This window comes from Diadema setosum, chromosome 10, assembly GCF_964275005.1.
Source record: "Diadema setosum chromosome 10, eeDiaSeto1, whole genome shotgun sequence".
In the NCBI taxonomy this organism is placed as follows: Eukaryota; Metazoa; Echinodermata; class Echinoidea; order Diadematoida; family Diadematidae; genus Diadema; species Diadema setosum.
This window is the reverse complement of record NC_092694.1, coordinates 3680910-3703753: the sequence shown is the minus strand read 5'-3', so window position 1 is coordinate 3703753 and position 22844 is coordinate 3680910. Positions and strand designations below refer to the sequence as shown.

Here is a 22844-nt window from a genome sequence, read left to right as displayed (position 1 = left end):
AGAAGAAGAAGCGGAGGCCGGATTGACTAGGGAGAAAAGGGAGATGGGGTAGGATGGGGGATAAGAGGGTGGCACAGAGAGAGAATGAAGAGAGATGCAAAAATCATTGATGAATGAGAAAGTCGAGGATCATCTTCGTGTACAAATTATTCCCCAATTCATCCTTCATTCGCCTCGTCAAGCGGCTTACCCAAGCCATTTATGATGGAGTTGGTGGAGAAGGCTCTTTCTTGTCCGTTGCCCGAGGCATACTTGATGTCTTTGGCGCGCTAACAAGGCCTGACACCCCTCCGGTTGACCTGCTTCGTCGGTGATTAACCCTGAAGTATTGTCACTCCACGTCGAGTAAAAATCGGTGCACGAACAGTTGTTCCCGCTACTGATGCGAGGCATGGCAATGTAGGCTACCTCTGACGATGAGGGAATGAAGAAATGAAAATACATAGAGAAAAAAATACACTCCACCTCTCCTCTCTTCAATGATTATCAAGACAAGAAAAAAAATGTCCCGCCATTCCCTTGGGAAGTTCTCATCAGTCCATATTCATAGAGCACCTTAGGGGCTTCTTATACCAGACACGACTCTACGCTCCAACTCTTTCTTGTACGCGCTTCATCAAACACCAGCCTTTCTGTGTGTCAGGCTTCCTCAGACGTCTGCCCGTCATCTTTCGTCCCATTTTACACGGCATGTGATGTGTATGTATGCTAAAATGCCTGTCACGTACATCTTCAGTTGTGACAATTGTTTTAACCTTCTGTAGTTTATTGTAGCAGTGTCTGTACATCGGTGGAGGAAGGAGCATTTTATTTTGAGAACAGAGAATGCAGTCCATATATTCGGTCTTGCACCTTCAAAAGTTCCTAAGTGTCCAGTGTCACACGTCTTTATCCTGTCATAACACGGTCGTCTGTTGCACACGCGGATGAATGCTTTTACTTAATTCTAGCTCATTCTACTGTAACTTATTATGATGTATTAGTCGAGTGATACCACTTAAGGCAAAGCAAATATTGTTGTGATAATTTCAAATACCACACAAGCACATTACTGCAACTACGGATACAACTGAATTTTGTATTTTTCAACTTGTCAATGGACTAGGCTTTGCGCTGTATACGTGTCTGTTTTCCTCGATTTCTAACATTTCCCCCTTTCATGTACAGATTTAATTTGTCATGTTTGTGATATGCGCCATGTAAAAATGGTTTATCATTAGGCCTACTTTTCGAAGTACTTCTTTGGAGAGACATACTTAGGTGATAAGAAGTTCTTATCAGGTATAGATTCATCGCAGAAAACATTTGCCGTTTAGGCAAACATACATACTGGGCGACAAATTTTCATAGCCCAGTTGTAAACTGCACCGAATCGTTCGTGAAAGCGGCAAAGCAGTAGCTTTTGGTAGGATAAGAAGTGTTAAACGTCTAATAATGTGACAATTATAGATTTTGAACGTCCTGTCGAAGAATGATATTATGAAGCAATGGCACTGGTCGCATAACGATGTCATTGCAGTCAAATGAATCTATCTTTTGTATGGGAGTGTCGTCCATTTTGTTGCAATAGCATTCAGGTTAACTTTGTATAAAATTGCCAGCCATCATTTCCCATTGGCGTGTGTGTGACTCTCACTCCAATGTTCTTCGCACAATGATAGTTCCGGCTGACATGTGGACTGTGTGATGATTCAACGAACGCAACAGCGTTGAAAAGCGGTATGGCAAGCCTTTATCTGTGTCTGCCATCTTTGCTGGAGGATATCATTTGCAAGAAATATTTGCCTTTTTTGTGCAAACGAACAAGGGAAGCCGGGGGAACAACACACACTCACACCACAGGACACATGCAACGGTTTTGAGTTTGGAATTTTCCTTTGCGCGCTTTTTTGATTGTGACTCACGCCTTAGCTGTTTGTGCGTATTTCTGAATAGCGTGGAAAAAAAAAAGAGAAGGAACTGGAACGTGATTGTATACGTGTGGGACTGGGAACCAGTCATACCCGATACGATGTAGAAGTAGTAGCCTAACCTGCAACCTACACAGCGGTTGTCGAATAGAAATGTCATTATTAAATTTTTAGCAACTAATCATCGGTACATGTCACTCCAGATTTAGAAGAAGAGATAATGCGCTGATTAGAATTCTTATTGGACTTTTTTTTAATAGTGTGGAAATTAATGCAGTCCAATAGTATGTTTTCACGAAAAAGTTATACACATCACAATGGCGTATGCAAATTAGAATGTTGGTGTCATCTCTTCGCTTCGCAAGTCTACTACACAAAAAGAAGAAAAACAAACATCTGTAGAGTTGTAGGTTACAGCTCGTTATTCCGAAGGTTCGTTATTCAGAAGGCTCGTTAGTCCGAAGATTCGTTATTCCGAAGGTCCGTTTTTCCGAATTTCGTTTTGGGATTAACAAATCTTCGGAATAACAAACCTTCGGAATAACGCCACAAATGTTCGGATTAACGAACCCTTTTTCATTTTCGGATTAACGAACCTCTAGGTATAGGGAATTTGTGTGTTTCGGATTAACGAACCTTCTGAATAACGAACAGCACCTGAGTTTTGTAAGGATCAATTAGTGATGATGTGTTTGTTTGTTGCAGTGATTGTTATCGTTACTGTATTATTCGCAACAATTGTTTATCTTTACCCTTTTTAACTTATATTCGAGGCAAAGGGAATGATTTGAGGCAGTAGCATGGTCGTCACACACAATTTGCTCTTTAGATTGTTTCATAAAAAATATGAAGAATTTTTATCGCAAAACGAGCTAACTCCATTTTTGTTAAGTTGAGATATTTGTGATTAATGTTGCTAAAAAACAAAGAAATAGTAATAAGAAAATACATTTTTTTTTAAATCATAACGTCTAGAATATTCCTTGCTAAGTCACAAGTGAGGCATTACTGGAAAGGTTTAATTTTGTTCTATCTGTTGATGGACTTACTTTTAAATATCGAAAATGTAGAATTCCATAACTTTCTTACTTTGTATGATTGCAAATGTGCTTCCACTCCCAGTTTTTGCTTACTAGTTATTTATGAAGAATAGACTAGCGATGTAATTGTCTTACTAATATAGTTTATTTCATTCTCTTCACTGCTGATCTTCAGAATTTTCCGACAATATCAGTCTGTTCACAACGTTGTCAATAGAAAATGAAAATGTCCTAATGGGAATGAATCTTCACTATTACAATTGTGACAGAAACTTTTTGTGATGTTTTCGTGATGTACTATTAATAATGATGATAACAGTGATTATGATAGTAATGATAATGATTCTACTACTACTATACTAACTACTGGTAATGATGATTATGATGATGATAATAATTATAATAATTATCATTACCATGATTATAATTACAATTATAATGATAACAATAATGAAGATAATAATGATGATGATAACTTATCAGACGTATTCGAATTCGACTCATGATTTTCTTCTTCTTTTACCATGAATCTCCCTTACAGCAAAAAAAAAAATAATAATAAATTCAGGTCATTCATTATTTTGATTTAATCGTGTTCGCTTTGACATTAATAACAAAGAAAAAATGTGCAAATTGCTTCACCTTCAAAAGAAGAAGAAAAGGAGGATGAGAAGGGAAAGCAAAAGGAGAAGAAGAAAAGGGTGGTGATGATGATGATGATGATGAAGACCAAATGAAACGAATGGCACCATGAAGAGCATAGTCAGGAAACAACAACAGAAGATTGCTGTACTTTTATGCCAATGAACCATGACAGTTTAATCTGTTGAATATGGAAAGAAGACTGGTCCAGTACTAAATCCATCTCCCTGTGTCCATGGCTGGTCATAATCGGATTTCTGTCCATTAGGACACCATGAATTATCCATCCACGTCTCAGCCTCTGTCATTGACATCTAACTCACAAGAAACCGAAATGAATAGGGTATCCCACTCGGGGGACGTAGCCGGCTGGCGGTGTTTGGTATTATCATGTTCGCCGAATGGACGTAGAGGGCGACTCACTCAACGACGCCTCTTCTCATTTTGATGAAGCCTCGAACAATCATCGATATTACACAAGCGTGGTAGCAAAATAGTGATTTCAATCTGTCATCATTCTCTATATCACGATGGAAACCACTTTGATAATAAATGTCATGCTGGAAGACGGTAGAACTGAAATATATTTGGACTCTCGCATACACTACATCTTTCTCATTTGCATCTTTGCGGTTTTAATGATTCTGTAATGACGATCATACTGTTAGTTGCCCACCGCCGCGTGGTTTCACGGAAAAGAGCTGCGCAGCTTTACGAGTGCTCTGCGTAAAACGGTGAGCAGGGAGGGAAGTATGAATGGCGGCGATGCGTATCATCGCATGAATGGCGCACTAGTATCCCCTGAACAATCGAGATGGGCGACTCCACCCATTTGAGATGTGAGCAGAGATGACGTGTGTGATAACAGTCAACTTACACATCTTATTTGCATGATGCCGCTTGCCGGCGCACGCCGTCTGCAGGAGTCAAACTGACGAGTGAAAGTCGTGTCTTGGTATTCAATGATAGCCAAAGTATATACCATCATGCGACTTCCTTTCTATAAGCTTTAAAGCAAAACACATCTTTGACATGAGATCGAAAAAGGATTAACGATAAGATCTTTTTAAGTTGGATAAGTTGGATGGAGTTTTATCCTTTACCCCTCTCCAATAACTATTTTAAAAGAGTGCGGGATCTACTGAAGACAGATTACTGAAAGTTATCATCGAATAAGAAAACAAAACAAAACAACAAGCGAGATAGGTTTGAATTATTCATACCATTCATTCACTCAGCGCCAGCACTAGATCTAATCACACAAAGTCCAATCCATGTACTTATTTCTGATTATTTTTAATTCAGGGTTTCGTGGTGAATTAATGTATATCTTTCTTTTTTTTCTTTCTTTTTGGGGTGTGTGAAATACATCTGTATCTTTTTTTTTTCTCTCTCTCTCTTAATATACAATATATCACATTATTTGATATATATATATATAGAGAGAGAGGTGGAGAGAAGATGAGTGATTGAGTACAAATGTTGTGCAGATGAAAGTCACCACAAAGCTGTGACTAGCGAGCTTTAGATCTGGGTTAGACAAACAGCTTTCTCGCGCCAGTGCAGAACAGCATTTTTGTTTGATAGTCAGGTCGTAGGATTAGCGTCCCAGATTTAAAGCTCGCTAGTAGGCGATGCTACAGAACAAGAATTTCTTTATTGTATTACATCATTCAGCAGGATCCCTTGGAAATTGTGATGAAGATTAAAAGGAAAATAATCTTTCCTAAACAGGAGGTAAATATCCACTGAATGTTTACCGAGTTGATGGTGATTACAGGAAAGAAAAGTTCCACATGACATACATTTTTATAACCAACCTTACCTGCTGAAATGTAAACGAGTTCGAAATTGCAATATAGGCTTGTTTTGCCGTTCAAGGTAACAACATTTCTAAACACCTTTCTTGTTTGTCTTTTATCTTTCTGATTTCTTCAGGCGAGGCGATTCATTTAGCTCGAGACTTTGGGTACGTGTGCGAAACGGAGTTTCCGGCTCGCCAACTCTCGGAGTATCTCACGAGGCAACACACAGACCCTTCGGAGATTCAAACACGGAGACAAATGGTGCTAGCCGCCAAGTAAGTCGACTACCGATTTTTACAGAGAATACAAACTGTCAAGTACTGGCACGACTTTCGAGTTTGTCGGACTACTGCCACCATTGCATACACGTACATCATAATCTCTTGTCACTGTTGGCTAATGAATACACATACACTCCGTCCCAGTTTAACATTCACGACATTCAGAGTGAACTGCAACAGGGATTATTTCTTCAAGAGTCAACAAAGAGTCGTAACTACGTATGTACCCGTCTTATTAACATTACGGTCTTCTATGCCAACAGTAACCAGAGTCCTCTTACGTAGAAGCATTTTTCTTCTCGGGTGGTCCTGCCATTCCTATAAGCGTGATGTTGCTAAATACCCAGCAACACGCCTTGATGAAAACAGAATAATGTAAGAATAATAGGTAAAAGACATTGTCCAAGGATATAATCACCCTTCCGGGCAGTATTGATACTTAGAACGTGTTTAGGGGAGGAAAGAACATTCACATTTATTGGGACGTCGTAATCACGTGCCTTTCAAATGACAAATACATCTAGGTCCTATCTTTCTTTCTTTTTTTTTGGGGGGGGGGAGGAGGGAGGTTGTACATGGATTTTTTTAACGCAACCATTACCAGACTGATAGAGCAAGGATACAGTTTTTATATTACGTTCATTTGCTTTAGATGGAATATAAATAAACAGAGTCCTTTGTCCCTACATTTAAGTCTTCCATCATCGTACTGCTCGTCTAATTTATATAACATTTAAGAGGCCAATTGGAGTATGAGGATCTCATTTTGTTACCCTCGAAATAGAGACAATAGTCTCCAGTTGTTCATCACATGACAGAGCGTACTGTATTTTGATCGTCCCACATAGTCCCAGTTCTGTAATTGCGCCTTTCTTCGAACACTTTCTCCCTGCAGACAAATCACCAAGGAGCTACAAGACGTCCTGTGTCAGGATCGGTCCCCGATCGGCAACACTCGACCCCAGCCCATCCTTGAACCGTCCATTCAGCGGTGTCTGACGCACTTCAGCCTAATCAGCCATGGCTTCGGCACCCCGGCCCTCTCGGCGGCTTTCGCCACGCTGCAGAACTGCCTGACGGAAATGCTCAAGTACATCGAGAAGGCGTTTCCGAACAGCATCCCACCGCACCCCACCACGCCCAGCTCTGGCGGCAACGTCGTGAACAAGATGGACGGTAGCCCGTCGAAAGGGGACGACAAGAACGAAAACCGCGCAAAGGACATTGTATGAGGCGACGCCGCTTGTTTTCATTCTCCGTGGAGGGCGCCTTACCACTGCACGCCAAAAAGAGTCCCCTGACATGGACAATATTAACACTTTCATGACCAGTGACCAAGTTCTTGCACGATATCGAGAGATGCATATTTTATTTGCTGGTGCTGCTAGAGTTAAACGGACTGACCTTTTCTGGCAACTAGGATGAGTGATTTTGATCTTTTTTTTTTCTTATTTCGGAGGCAGGGTTGATCACATTTTACATACAGAATAAGAAGAAACAGACGTGTTTATATATATAGTGTATGAAAAGACTGCAGATCTTGTTGGGAGAGAGCGAAGCAAGATCTGACGATCTCATCTCGATGGTTGCCCTGCGATTCTGTACAAATTATTTGATGGTATCATGTACATAGAACTCATTCCTATGGTGGCCGTCACTGCGCTCACCTGTGGAGAACTCTGCGAACACAGAAATAAAACAGTTGTATGACAATCACGGACAAGTGCAACTTTTTCTATGGAGTAAGACTTCGACATTATATTTTGCATGTGATAAATTCGTGCACTATTCCACAGTGACCGCTGTCCCCATACTGCGCGCAGAGATTTAAAAGTTCCCCACACTCTCCACGCGACTCACTTCTCATTCGCTTGGCTTTTTCTACATTAATGTGAAAAGCTACAAAAAGGAGGTGGAGCAAAGGGTGTGGTGATCTTAAAACAACAGCAAACCACAGCAACATTAGAATCAAGCAACTCAGTCCTGGAACCTGGACAGACACAATGGACAATCAATCACTTTGAGGTGCAGTCTGTATGATGCTGTATTTTTTATTGTGCTTATAAGTGAATGTGAGGAGAACCGACCCACCGAACAGAGTGCTATTTGCTTCGTGCAAATCGATCAATATGTTTAGATAGATGTGTACCATATTTTTCTGTGAGTTTTTTGCTATTTCATAAATGTGCCAAGATAGGAGTACAAGGGAAGTTATTTAAGAGTCCATGTGGGTATAATCTTCCGTCTTTTTCGAGATTGATAACAACTAGCTGATTTTCTTATTATCCTTTTTATAGTAAATATGATCAGGGATGGGCATGGTTGAATATGTGCCCAACGAAATTACGTCCATTCCTGTCGAAAATGTAGATGGGGAATCAAATAAAATCGAGCTTCTTATTTTTCTCCAAACAGGCAAAATCCAAAGAAAAACCTCGTCTTCAATTTCCGTTTGTGTAGAAATGTAAATAAAACAGAGAATATCAAAGCACTCGGAGAGTGTTAAGCTTAATTTGTTTGAAATTAACAGTGTGATTTTTTCCATAACGTAACGATTGTGCAAAGCGTGAGATTTTGTTTGTTTTTCTTTTTAATAGAAGTGTTTTCGATAACGAAACATATTCGTGACCAAATATGCAGACATGCCTAAAGGAACGTGAAAGTAGCATTCAATTAAGCACCTTTGTAGAGGCTCTTAAAGAGCTGGTAAATGCGACCAAATTGATTTATATTTTGTTGACTTTTTTGATAACCCTTCTTCTGCAACATTTTCCAATGACGGACACTTTAATGGCAATTACCTCTGCCAAGAATACCACAGCCTAGAGCATGAATGTTCCTTGTACGTATGTTGTTGAGACCTTGCTTAATTTCAAAAGTTTGGCAAGTGCTCACTTGTGAATATTACTTCATTAGCGGTGTCCCTTTCGGCATAAATCTAACCCTTGCCATCTTTTGCAGACGACTACATCTAACGACGAAGTATGAAATTCTCCTTGATTTGTTGCAACATCCTATTTCGCACAAGGCATGTTACAAGTTACACTAGGTTGGAAAATTTGTGTGGTCAATGATACGAGTATGAATCTTCGGTCCTTAAAGAACTTGAATCATTGACTACCAGAGGGAGTCCTATCTGTTAATGTCAGTAACTCGTCGGTGAGCGAGACTTAACAAAAGTAATACACATCACCCAGTGCACCACAGCCGCACAAACCTTTCTTACTGAAACATCAACCAAAAGGAATCGTTAACTGATGGTTTTTGATAGAGTCTGGCAGGGTACTGGAAAATGAAGTCATTCTCCACTCAGCATTCATTCTACCTTCGGGATGAAATTTGGTTTAAGTGACTGAAATGTAGTGGTGTTTAGAAGTTAACTCGACATCGAGACCATGTTTAATGTAGGCGAAAACTGCACATGATCCAAATAATCAACTGTAATTGTTTAATTGAATTTGTCTGTCATGTTTATTTGAAATGTACAACAGTTCAGGGGAATCACGGACAGAAATCAAAGTGGGTCAGTAATGGTGACGGTGACAACATAGTCGCCAGGACGCCCGCTACGTCTGTTGTCCCAACATGTGCGATGTACTGTACGTTTTGCCCCTACTAACAAACTCACATTTTGTTACTGACCCAGATGGACACCTGTACCTGGTCAGGAAATACCTTTCGTATCAAACAAATGAGTTCGACATGGATTTCTCCTCCCCTTTCTCTCTCTACCTATCTGCTATTTATGTCCCTCCTTCTTTCTATCCTTCATTCTGTCAATCTCTAATTCATTCTGTATGTAATTCCTTCATTCTGTATCTCTCATACTTACTCTACATTGATAACTTACAATATCAAATTGCTGAAATAGTCATGGCACCCGAAGTGTCTCCCTTTGTACCAACCAATACAACGATGAATGACGATTTGCCAATGATCGTGAAAATATGGCTATTTTGGTATCCCTGTTAAGTTTGAAATAAGAAAGAAAAATCAAAGCACTGTCTTTGAGATGTGAAATTAGCAATGCAAGGCATTTTTGTTTCAAAAGAAGTGATCGGAAGAAGAGTTCTAGTCACTACAGTTGCACATGACAAAAGTAAGAATTTTCAGTCCTGTACAATGACCACCAGAGGGGAAAAAAAAAACAAAAACATGCTTGCCTTTCTCACTAAAATGACAATAATTGGCAATTACTTTTAGGCCTATTTTTGTAATGGAAAATAAACGATGTTTGTTGTTTGTTTTGTTCTTGTGGTCTTTGTTATGTTTTGTGCTTTTATCTTGTCCGGCGTTAATGTTTCAATACTGGACGATATTATGTCACAACTTTTGATGGAGAGAATTGTATAGATTTTTTTTTTAACATTATGGAACGATTGTCATGTTTACTGGGTAACACGGACACAACAATAAGTTGGAAGTCTGCCTAAACTTACCCAGTGGTGCGAACATGCACGTGATGCGATCCCACCTACCTTGCAAGTGCCATGTAATGATTAATCAAAACATTAAATTTCACTTGCAAGCTCTCAACACTCTTGTAGTCTTCATGTTATTTATTTTTGTATCATGATGTTTGTTAACGCCATGCAGGGTATTTTCCGAGCAATCACGAACAATCGTACGCCTATTAGTCCTATCGAACCTTGAGCTACAGTAGCTGAATCTTGACAAAGCCAAGAAATCAACATATTATGTGAAAGACAAGTCATCAATTTCCGATCAGTTCTCGCTTTCCCCTAAAGATGTCCATCATCTTACCCTCTGTCAATCTGACCGTTGCGTGCCGCTCAGTATACCCATCGGATGTTGTACCCAACACTTTTTGTGTGTGTGTGTGTTGTTGATGACACAAATTTATGAGTAGGCATCTTTGCTGTTCGTTCTTTTCTTAGTACATTTTATGTGATTCTCTGTTACGAAACAAACCGTTCGTCCCCAAAACACATTATTGCTCTTCAAGCTCTAGCCTATAGGGAAAGAACATGATGACTAGGCGTATGGATGTTCTTGGTTGCTTGTCTTCTAAATTGGAAAAAAAAAATGTACAGTGAATATGTTCTTTACGAATTGTGGACTTTTAGAAGAAACTATTTCGCAGATTTTGTACCGTAGGAAAGCGATGTGTAGCAGAGAGAATGTTTTACGTGTAGTTTATTGAAATGGTGTTCCGCATGTCATTCAGTTCCATATTTTACAACGTTTTTTTTGGTGAATCAGAGACGTTTTCACCGATTTCTCTCTTTTCGTTTTCTTTCGTTTGTGAAACGATTTCGAAGAGATATTTAAATTGTGTGCTCAGTAATGATAACATCGTAATACCGTCGGAATGGGTTCATATACAGTTCGGTCACACGAACTGAGAAATGCGAAGTTACCTACGTGATATAAATAAGTTTTTCTGTACAAGTAACTCCATTCGGTTAAAGCGCCTTGAGGAGAAGCCGTGGTGACTAGTATACCTTGTGTTAATGAATGTTTGATATATCACAAATTTTATATCGTACAAGTTGGACAATCATGAAAAGCACTGTAGTAATCATTTGTACAGTGGGAATCAAATTTCCATGTTCATTTGGACAACTCTAATCGATTCAGACTGTGTTTACGTTTTCGAGATATTGTGTATTGATAAGTTTTAAAGAGCGACTTGTGCCAAGTGTTTTGTGTTTTGCAGTATTCAGATGTTAGAAAAAGGGTGAGACAATCCGATGTTTTGTACAAAAGAAAGCAACGTTTAAGTTTCCTTCAAGTAAGTGCAAATAAAGAAAACGGGTTATTTGAAGGTCAAACACCTAGCTCCGCTTGTATTTCATTGTGTTATTGACGCTTTCAGATCATTTGCAGTCTTTGCCATGGTTACCATGGTTACTTGATATTGTTGGGTAACAAGTTTCGAATTAAAAAAAAAATGCTCACAGACCCTACGAGGGCGCCATTCCCCCATGGTGACAGTAATGCGTATCTATTTTTAATATGGATAACACGTACTGCCGTAGAGAGAAACGGTCATAATTGGCTAGATGACACAGCTATTTGTGAAATTCCTTCTTCTTCGTTGTTGTTGTTGTTGGTTTTTTTTTTCCAAACACAATACTCCTCGAAGATGTGCGCTTTCGGAAATATTTCGTGCTTTCTATCCTTCCTTTATTTTTAAGTAGCACCCTACAGACCTATCAAAAGTCTGTTGTCATGTGCGAAGACTTAGACATCCACCTAATCAGTATTCTCATCTGAAGTAGAATCGTGACGTCATCATTTCGCTGATACCTTTGAGCCTACGTAATGTTGGCCTGAAGGAATCAGTGAAATGTATTTTAGTCTGTGTTCCGTTATTCTAACTGCGCTTTCATACAGATTTTTTTTTTTCCACCTGTCTACTTTAAGGTGTCATGGACTGTTATCTTAAACTTAAACCATAAATTTCTGAAAGAAACTGATGTTCTTTACCTTGCATTTGTTTATTGTATGTTATTGTTCACACTTGAATTCAATATTTCCGGGGGAAAAAGAAAGAAAGGTAATTTGTTTCATAAAGTGAGCTTGTTTCGTATCATGCGTTGTGTCAAACAGAACCGATCTAGTCTGTACGGTTATTTACACTTTTCTGTAGATTTATATGATTTGAAACCTATCTGCGGAGAGATATGTCAAATAAAGAGACCAACATGGAACATAATATTTATGTCTACATGGAAGTTTTTAGCATTTTATGTTCGAAGAGTCTAATTAAGGCGAGAGGTTTGGGCTCAATCTGACGAGGTCGATGTTGATTGTTAAAGGTTCAGTGTTTCGCTGATTTAATGGGAATTTAAAAAGGAAATCGTGTAGAGAGGTTACAGAAACAGGAGGGTTTAATTTGATCAAATTCTGATGACTATTGGGAAAGATATGATTTCTTGAACTTGTGATCTCTCAAACACAAATTGGCAATTCTGTTGTTTCACATGTGAGCTCATCCCACACTGAGACTTTTGATCTGTGATATGAAATGTTATTTTCCAGCCAAGTAAATGTCCAATCACACAGTCATGCATCCTTAGTTTAATCATTTCAAGTATTTTCTTAGCAACAACTGCATGCACAAGAATATCCCGACATCCATAAAAAAAAAAGAAGAAGAAGAAAAAGAAAGAAAAAACAAACAGACTTTGTCGAATTTTAGGCACAGGGCAAATGGATGGTGAGCTCTCACGCTATATCATTGTATTTCCAATTTATGATTGATCATAACTTTAAAAATCATGTTTTGTTTTTTTTGATAAGAATTTGCTCAAACAATCACTTTGTTCTAATCCGCTCATTCTTCTGCTTCTATTCAGACAAACCAATTTTTAGGGCCACTGAGAAGCACTTCAAGTATGTGAAAACACACAAACACACATACACGCGCACATACAAAACTTTGCACATAACAACATGCGAGCCATTGGTGGTAGTACTGGGAGTCGACGAATTCACATCGCCACCATCTTGCTCTGACGTCACAAACATAGAACAGAAACGAATGGCGCAGCAGTGTCCGCCATATTACACAATCCGATCTTCTTCTTTTTTTCGCTGCCATCTGACCATGCCTATGACTACAATGAAACGGAGTAGCTCATGATATCCTCTGACATTTATATACAATGCATACAAATCAAAACTGAAAACAAGATACAAAACAATTTCACTTCTTCTCAGGAAAACTACCTAAAATTTCTACTTGGCCTTTGAATTTAATCCGCAGAATGTCTGCTTATTTTACCTTGTATCCAAATCACTACAGTAATACGCAGAAAATACGCAGAAACTCATTGTTTAAGAAGTATATAACTTAATCTCAATATTCAGATATTTCACCTGGCACTGACAAAGTAAGCGCCATGATAATCCTGATATAAAAAGGAAACAATGAAGTAGCTACCTAGCTCACCTCCCACACAGTGTTGTCTTTTTGTTTCGAAATCAAATTGAGAACTTTGCGCGACACACGGGCACATTATTGGAGTTATCCGCGTTCGTAAAGTCAGCTGCTAAAGAAGATCGCACAGGGCGCCCTTCTCCCTGTTGTGTTTCTCATCAGGATGTATAAGCCAAGGGCTGGCGTACATCGTACATTGTACTTTATCATGCAACTAGTTAACATCTTCTTTCTGCATCTTATAAGGCAGGATGTTGCATTCACGGCAGGTGGATGAAAAACAAGCAACGATGAATAAACGATTGAGTCTGACGTTTCCACTGAAGTGCTGCTCGACTCCGAAGGATCTGTGAGGCGTGATAAACCGCCTACACGATATGAATGTTTCTATCTGTCTCTGTGTATTAACTCTTCCTTCTCTCTTTTATCATCATTGTTATTCTCCTCTCTCTCTCTCTCTCACACACACATACACACACACACACACACACACACACACGCACATACACGTACACACACGAACACACACGTGCAAAGATGCGCCTTCATCCTTTACGTGCCCGGCACTCTCTTGTCTCTTATATTAATGTTAAACAACAGCTCTGTTTGAGGAAGATAAGGTCACAGTTGGTCATCGACAAATAATTCCGGGTCAATAATGTATCCCGAGTCATTCTCTGATCCCCAGGCGGAAGTCGTCGTATCTCCAATATCCCATGACTCCTTGCTTTTATGGGCTTTACCGCTGTCCTCGATCCATCCAAGTTTCGTCTCATTATCACACATGAGATGTAAATCGGCGTTGGAATGTACATTTACTGGCGTAGAGGGCGCCACTTCGTTGCCCTTCTTCCCGTGACTATAAAGTTGAGCAACATAATAATAAAACAGAGCAAAACATGAGATTCCGGGGACTTCATAAAAAAAAAAAAAAACCCAACAACATACGACTGCAGAACGAGAAGTCAACATTACTCATTCCTCTTTTAAAGTGAAAACAAAGTTCTGGTAAGGGCCTGAGAACCCGTCTGGCACCATTTCATATTTGCTTGCAATATATCGAAAGAGTCTACAAAGAAACTTACCTGGCTGACGCGGTTTGCCGGAATGATGAGTCGTTTTGGAGTATTTTGAGAAAAATAATAAAAGTCGGTAGACCGACTTTTATTCCAGAAGGCTCCAGACTAACTCGGTCTCAGGGAAAACTCGACCCTATTTCAGACAATTTACACACAGTTCGTGATCGCCATGTACGTACTCTATACTATGGGTACCAAACGAGGCCTTGATGAGCAGACAGGAAAGTGCGTGCTAATCCTGTACAAAACAAATGGACAGCGCGCGGACCTCAAGCCCATAGTATACGCACATCACCTCAGTTGCTGAGACGCGCGGTCTTTGAAGTTTTTGTTGTTGTTTATCAAGCGTCTTTGATTGTTTTTAGAGTTGTTTGAGAGGCGCACACTAATTTTGCATGCGCGCCAAAGAGGTTTTTGATGCGCGCGTTGTAACAACTCGGACCATTACTGCGAGTAAGAGTAGCCAGAAGCTACAATGTAGTTTATACAGGCCGCTCCAATATGCACAGTACAACGCTGTACAATCCAGAGGGACAACCAATTATCCCGCCGTCAAGCAAAGCGAGGCCGAGTTATCCCCGAGTCCGTGTCTAGCCTGACCCCGTTCGGGTAAGTTCTGAGACTGAACGTTTTTGGTTAATATTTCCCATTTTCGTCGTTACCCATCGAATATCTTGTTATTACAGCGTTATTCCGCACATTTCCTAGGCATACGTTCACATTTTGGAGCAAAAGTTGACAACTTTTGCAGGCGTACCAGAACTTTCTTTGGGCTTTAAATAATGATTTGATGCTCTCTCTCCATCTCCTAACCATATCATCATTTTCACTTCAACAAAAAAAGTATTTTATATTGGTTCATCTAGTCAGCTTTCACTATTATTTATTCAACAAATTTACTTATGTTATCGTCTTTTGACACGTTAACTAGATAATTTATACAAGCACACCTTCGCGAATACAATACGTCCTGGAACGTATTATGCATGTATACCTTGAACTACCGGGCAACCATGACCAAAGTGACCAATACTGAACGTGCAAGAGAATTATTCTAGTGTCCGAGTACGACTTATACTGAAATAAAAGCACTACTCACTGGCTTATGATGACTGCTGATATTATAAGCAGGATGATCAAAAACAGGACGGAGAGACTCGCAGCTAACACCACTGTGACAAAAGAGAACACCATTTATTGATGAAAATATTCAAAGAGCAAGGAGCGGGTAACCGCAGATGAGAAGAGAGCAGAACAAAATACTGTATTCACAACGAAAAAGATGATAGAAAAGTGACAGACTAAACTAAAGCAAACAAAATGGTCTACGTTTTATTAGTATCGAATATAGAGTAAAATAAAGCACGAGTTGCCTTGTTTTACTAAAGTAACAATGTTATTATTTCAATAATTTCTTTACATACTTCGCAATCATTACCAGTCATCTATTACTGTCTCACTTGAGTAACACACTTTTTTATTCTTTTCTCTTTTTTTTTTTTGGGGGGGGGGGAGTTGCTTTTCAAGCTTCGTCACACATTTGCTCTCGTGCACAACTGTAGAATAGATGTACATGCGTAGTACAATAAGGAGTAACTCGTTTGGTAACGCATGAAAGCAGGGACCCTTTCCATACATTTAGGAGATCATGCCTGCTTTATTTGTCATTATAATTAAGCCGATCGAAAATCTTAAAAGATAAGGAAAGTTGATGATATATAGATTAATAAAGTAAGGTTTTACTAATGACAAATTAAAGACAATTTTGATGGTCTGAATTACTGAAAAGAGATACAAAGAAACTGACTGTAATGAGAGGAAGGACAAAAACAAATATTAGAAGGCTGGTGGAAGCAAACCGACATTAGCATGTTTATTATCTAGAATCGTGATATCAATAATTTCTAATATGGCAGCCACTGATTTGTTTTATTGGACGTGTTGAACTGTTTTTCATTGCGATATCTTGCTTCGCTGAATCACATTTTAGCACGCTTTCAACAAGAGGACATCAAACGTGAACTTAATCTTTCCGCTTACCTGTGTTATTTGTTGCCATGTCTGAAAATAAAAATGAAGAGTAATAAATGTTTGGTATATTCGAACAAAAAAATAACAACCCGAAATAACAAATACTTTGACTAAATGAACATAACATGAGCTGAAATAAAGTGAAACGTTATGCTTGCAAATGATTTCATTCCCATTACTAGAACATTTTGCACTTTTTACATAATCTGTGTTCTGTATGTCATCTCATTCTAAAGAGAAGTTTGACGGTTTTGTATAATAATCAAGTATTTGCAATTCCTTGCATCATGTTTCTAGTTAAGCACAATGTCATAAAGGTGGCAGTGAAGCAGAACGGAATTAAAAAGTTTAATTTCTTTTTTTTAATTTGATTCTGTTGTGGAAAATGTATATTGCTTTCTTTCATTTTTCTGTAGCTTATACGAATGTCACCTTACCCATATCCGAACTACCTACTACGAGGTCTCGATTTTCCTTAACGTGGGGATCAGTTCATGAAACAGAAACGACAGTGAAACTTAATTCAACATATTACAAAGCATTGCATAATTTCAAACAAACTACAGATCTCGAAGGCATGCCATACTTTCAGTTTCAGTACAGTGATGGCCCCTATACCCCTCCAGGCAGAGACAGGTGTACTCGGCGACTCCATCGTGACACGTTCCTTCATTATGGCACGGACTGCTCTCACATTCATTAATCTCTGCTCCGTGGACAAAGATAAATAAATAAACATGATAATCAACAAAGACAGTAACGTGAATGGACAATTGATTGGGCACTGTTGGACAAAAAAAAAAAAAAAAACCAAAACAAAAGCAAAACCAACAACCCATAACATTGTCTCACAAGATATTTCACTGATAGCAATTGACATAAATCAGTTGATTTCGATCATGCACATTGAAATACATGACAATGTTGGTAAAATCATTATCATCCCGATAATGAATCTTCGATATTTTCGCTTTTGTCGATGTTTTCACTTTTGTCTAAAATTTAGCAACATTGTATCGTGGAAAATTTGTCAGTACTCTTGATATACAGACGACACGCTATCCACTAGCGCCTCATTGCAATCGACAAGAAAGCCAATGTGAACAGATAGGATGTGAAAACGAGAAAAACGCTGATTACAAACTGTCAATGTTGACTCTTTCCTGACATAATCATGCAACGAAAATGGATATCACTTGTCCAGGAGGACACATGTCATTCTTATTATCTCAATATTTTCATTTCCTGAAAATGAGATTGGACTGGGAGAAGAGTGAAAGGCACACCGAAATGTACATCATAGATTCTTAGTTTGGAACTGCTGTGTGATGATATCGTATTGACATTCAAGTTAATTCCATTACCAAGCGATGCGTCATCAATATACCCACCCTCTTCACACTCAATTCCTTGAAAACCTGGTGGGCAGGTGCAGTTGAAGAAATCAATACTGTCTGTACAGGTACCGTTGTGTTTACATGGGTTGCTGGCACATTCGTTGATTTCTGAGAAATAAAGGAAAAGTTTATCGTAGTTTGAAATGTACGAGTAAAACTATCCATAATTAATATCAAAAATAAATCTGATTAGCCTCTTCGGTGTAAGTACTGCTCTTTAGAAGAAAGTTTCACACATTACCGCCCGTAAACATTGCTAATTCCTTGAGGACAAGCAGATTTTCTAATAACAATCTATCCCCTGAAGCCTGATGAACATGTGAAGAGTTTGTTTGCAAAAACCGATAAGTCCATACAAATTCATGAAAATTCTTCCGTCGAGGTGTTTTCATTGCAACTGATTGACAAATTGCCCTACATCGACGTAAATAAGCACTGAATTGATCAGTGTTTTAGTAGTAGCCATGATAAAAAAATCATGGGCGTACATACTCGAGTAGGATTCGAACCTACGACCTCCTGATCACCGGACAGGCGTCATCTCCAGGCGTCATCTCCGCCTGTCCGGTGATCAGGAGGTCGTAGGTTCGAATCCTACTCGAGTATGTACGCCCATGATTTTTTATCATGGCTACTACTAAAACACTGATCAATTCAGTGCTTATTTACGTCGATGTAGGGCAATTTGTCAATCAGTTGCAACGATAAGTCCATATTTGCCAAATGGAGATATTTGCGATTAAAGGTTACGAAAAATAAGGATAATAATAAGAAAATTTTTGCTTCTTTTGACCATAACTTCAAAAATATACCTTTATATGTAGTGACCAAGATATCATTTCAAAGGTATTATTTTGTACGTTATGACAGAGATCGTACTTCAAAATCTTCAAAAATGGACTTATCGGTTTTTGCAAACAAACCCTTCATGTGCAGATGTGAGCGTCTATAGGCCTACGTAAAACACGTTCTCTCGGTTGCATGGTTGCATGGGGGAAAACTAGCTTATCTGCCAAGTTTTGTAACAGAACATAGACATTGTATTGTCTTGTTTCTTTATATTCTTACTGACCTATATGTTTATGGTTCTTTCAGGAAAAGATGAGACCCTAATTACGTTCTTTTTGCAGATTTGTTCTCACGAATGCCTCCCGTACTCATTCTTACCGAACTCGCAATTTATTCCTTGAAATCCCTCGAGACACACACAGGTGTAGTAGTTTACGCCTTCTGCACAGGTCCCGTCGTTTTGACACGGATTGCTAGAACATTCGTCGATCTCTGGAAAAAAAAAAAGGTGACGGGGTCAAAGTCTTATGTTTCATTTACATTTTCTTAATCTTAATGCACAACAGAGTAATTCAAAAGAGAGTTTTCATTTCATTTTGGAGACACTTATCATACAATGATATGTGTTCCTTTATATTAATTGATTTATGATACAATCCTTCGAAACTGATTTTTTTTTTTTAAAAGGTCGGAGAATGTAATGAAACAGGTTTGAAACTTCCTACTTCTGTCTTAAATTGTGTGACTCTGACTCTATCTTCTCTTGATTTATTGAAGTAGTTTACTGCAGATGTCCTAATAGGTTTCAACTTAAAGGTACAAAATTGCACAAACCTCTTCAAGGATCACGTCGGGTCTTAGCCATTGTCAAATATGTAAAAAAAAAAAAAAAAAAAAAAAAAAAAAACGCTTGAATTTCTTTATTTTTGCATTTATTTCTGCGATGAACAGGAAGATGCACACTGAACAATGATTGTTTACACACACACTCACACACACACACACACACACACACACACACATCACAACAACAACAGCAATAAAAACAAGGGTAATGAAGACATTAGCGTTTTGCTACGTGGTTTTTCGAGATATTTGAGTATGCCTTTTACTGAAGCAAGTGATTCGGTCTGCTTTTCTGAATGTGATTTGTTACATAAATTATATCACAGAGTTGTGCTGCATTACATCTCACCGTTTTCACAGTTCGTTCCTACATAGCCATCTGAGCAGATGCACTGATAGCCGCTGATGAGTTCACTACATGTAGCTCCATTTTGACAAGGATTGCTTACACATTCAACAATATCTGAAAGATAAGACACAATTGTAATTTCACGCAACGTTTCCGCTATTAGAAAACAATCTTCGATGCATGTTTTATATTATTGTTGTTATCACGAGGCTTTACGCCTTGAGTGTTTTGCCGAAACATGCATGCGAATCAGGTAAGGTTTTTGCATAATCATGGTCGATGAATTTTTCGAATCTGTCAAATTGTATCTTGTTGACGGGTGTCGGGTTTTATCATTTTGTTTTGCTGGACTTAGTTTGAATCAAAACCAAAGACCCATTCACGACGTGGTCCTTATATGAGAACATGCAATGTTTCGGTCGCTCCATGTTTTTTTTTTTTTTTTCGTTTGTTTTGTATTGTTTTGTTTTAGAATACATCATAAGTTATATCATACATTAAGAGATGGATAGTTTCGTTTAAATAAAGTCTTGTACGCCTCCTTACCAACATCGCAATGTGCTCCTTTGTATCCAAATGGGCAAGTGCAGTTGTAGGAGCCAATATAATCGTTACAGGTAGCTCCATGATAACAGGGGATGCTCGCACATTCGTCGATATCTACGAAATAACAAAAAAAAAAGAAAGAATTTTATACTATTTACTAAATGATTCGAGATTTCTGATTTCATTTCTCTTACGTTTGTTTGTTAATTTTCAACGTTCTTTTTGTTTCAACCTGAATGTATACAGGATTGTCTATGGTTAAGTAAAGGGAGACATACGCTCTGAACAGTCGCATTAATTGTCATTTCTTGTCTTCTTTGCACCATATAATCTGTGGTACGTTACGACACTAAAAATCTCTTTAATTTTCAGGATAATATCTTAAGAAAGACGACTTGCCCTATGTTGCATATCAAAAAATTTCATGTAAAATACACCCAGAGTGTAACAAGGCAGCAGCTGATGTGTGTGGAAAATCACCATTTAGATTTTAATACATTATATTTCATTTATTACAGTGTTGTCGCTGTAAGGTCTAGCCGCTTTCGCAATCTATTACCCTGCAGATAACCACGCAGCTGCAGGTACGGATCTTGATGTAATCATGACATGTGGCTCTTGCAAGGCATGTAAAATGTTAACTTACCGTTTTCACAGTTTGTTCCGTCAAAACCAGGCTGGCAAGTGCAGTTATAAGAGGCTATAGACTCGGCGCACGTTGCTCCGTTCTGACATGGATTACTCGCACATTCATCAATATCTGATGAAAAGAAATTAAACATTTGCTTGTTTTCTTTCGTGTTTTTATCAAACTTGACTTTGATATTTTTGGTCTTTTTTTTTCTTAGATTTTGTCCCATTTTCACTGATTCAGCAAAGGTAAATACAGCTTGATCATGAATAGAAAATAATCAAACAAAAGAAAAAAAATAGTGTGCAGCAAGTAAATCATAGCGTAAAGAATGATACAGCAACCATGAGAAATCACAGATCGAACCTCCATTTTGAAAGTAACCTTAATTTTCCCCTTCCCTTTTTTCTCTCTATTGTTTCTCTCTGGTAATGTGCTGACATTTTTTGAAACCATAAAAAAAGTTTTGTGTTTTTTTTCCCTGAAATTTACAAACATAAACAAAATACAGTGCTCACCGCTTAATCGGGACGGGTCGGGAGACAAGTTTTTCTCCCGTTTAAGCGATCCTCCCGCTTAAGCGATGGCCGGTATTGGCCCGTGCAAACCACACAACATGAAGCCAAGTATGTGGGCATTACATTATAGTTAAATCGCCAATTGCGGGTGTAATCTTCTAGCAAGTCAGGGACGAGAAGTGCTGTACAGTACATAAAAATATTTTTCAAAACTTAATACGTTTTCATTTTGATCAACATTATTTAATATTAGCAGCATTCTATCGTTTGCGCTCATGCATGTTTTAGGAGAAGATTTAAAGGTAGGGGATACCTTTTACAGACCTCCCAAAATGCAGCAAAACATTAAATATGAACCTCAGGGGACTTGTTTAGGCCACTGCTGAGAAATTTTGAAGTCAACAGTTATCTACAATTTGAATAATGCACAAAACTCAACTACTCAGTAGTTCTGTGTGTCAGCCACACTTAAGCCTTTTTGTTGCAGTCTTCTGTATCTTTTATCTATAAACACAAATCTAAAAGTATAAGAGCTGATGTAATAACATATAGAGTGTGTGGCAAGAATGTATATAGAAATGTTTGTAAGTTTTGATGAACTTTCTTCACAAAATATACATGATGGACACACATGCAGTGCATGGGTCTGCAAAGGTAGCCTAGTAATGTACTGGAATTTACGGTGAGCCCCGAAAAAAATTCAATTCAAAATCTAACGGTCAATAAAAATGTACTAAATGTTACCTTCCACTTTCAATACTTTATGGGAGTGTCTAAAATGATACTCTCTTGAACATACCACTGTTTTTATACAACTCTTCATTTAAGGCATGCAAATGGGATTCCCTACCTTTAAAACTACACCATACTGGGGTTTTTTCGACTCGCCTTGCGATTCGAGTTCGTGCGAATTATCATTCTCGATTTCAGGAATAATAGCAAGATATTTATTAAGTTGCTTATTTCGCTATAATTCACATTGATACCATCTAATGTGCGATGTAAAACTTTTCGGCGGGGTGAACACGTCTTACCATATTCGCAAAGCTTCCCTTCGAAACCAGGTGTGCA

General features: G+C 38.4%; 1 protein-coding gene and 1 long non-coding RNA gene across 2 annotated transcripts in view; one reads left to right on the top strand and one right to left on the bottom strand.

The window, feature by feature from the left end:
• LOC140234422 (transcription factor AP-2-alpha-like) overlaps positions 1 to 6910 on the top strand; it is a 123990-nt gene extending 117080 nt beyond the window's left edge. The window contains exons 10-11 of the mRNA XM_072314467.1: positions 5531 to 5672; positions 6574 to 6910. Coding sequence (XP_072170568.1) covers positions 5531 to 5672; positions 6574 to 6910 — 479 coding nt within the window. The remainder of the gene's footprint in view (positions 1 to 5530; positions 5673 to 6573) is intronic.
• Positions 6911 to 17335: 10425 nt separating this feature from the next.
• Positions 17336 to 20739, bottom strand: LOC140234113 (uncharacterized). Its single transcript, XR_011901578.1, has 5 exons — positions 20625 to 20739; positions 20079 to 20192; positions 19262 to 19375; positions 18089 to 18202; positions 17336 to 17403 (listed from the first exon to the last, which is right to left on the bottom strand). It is a non-coding gene; the product is annotated as an uncharacterized lncRNA (long non-coding RNA).
• Positions 20740 to 22844: the final 2105 nt, after the last annotated feature.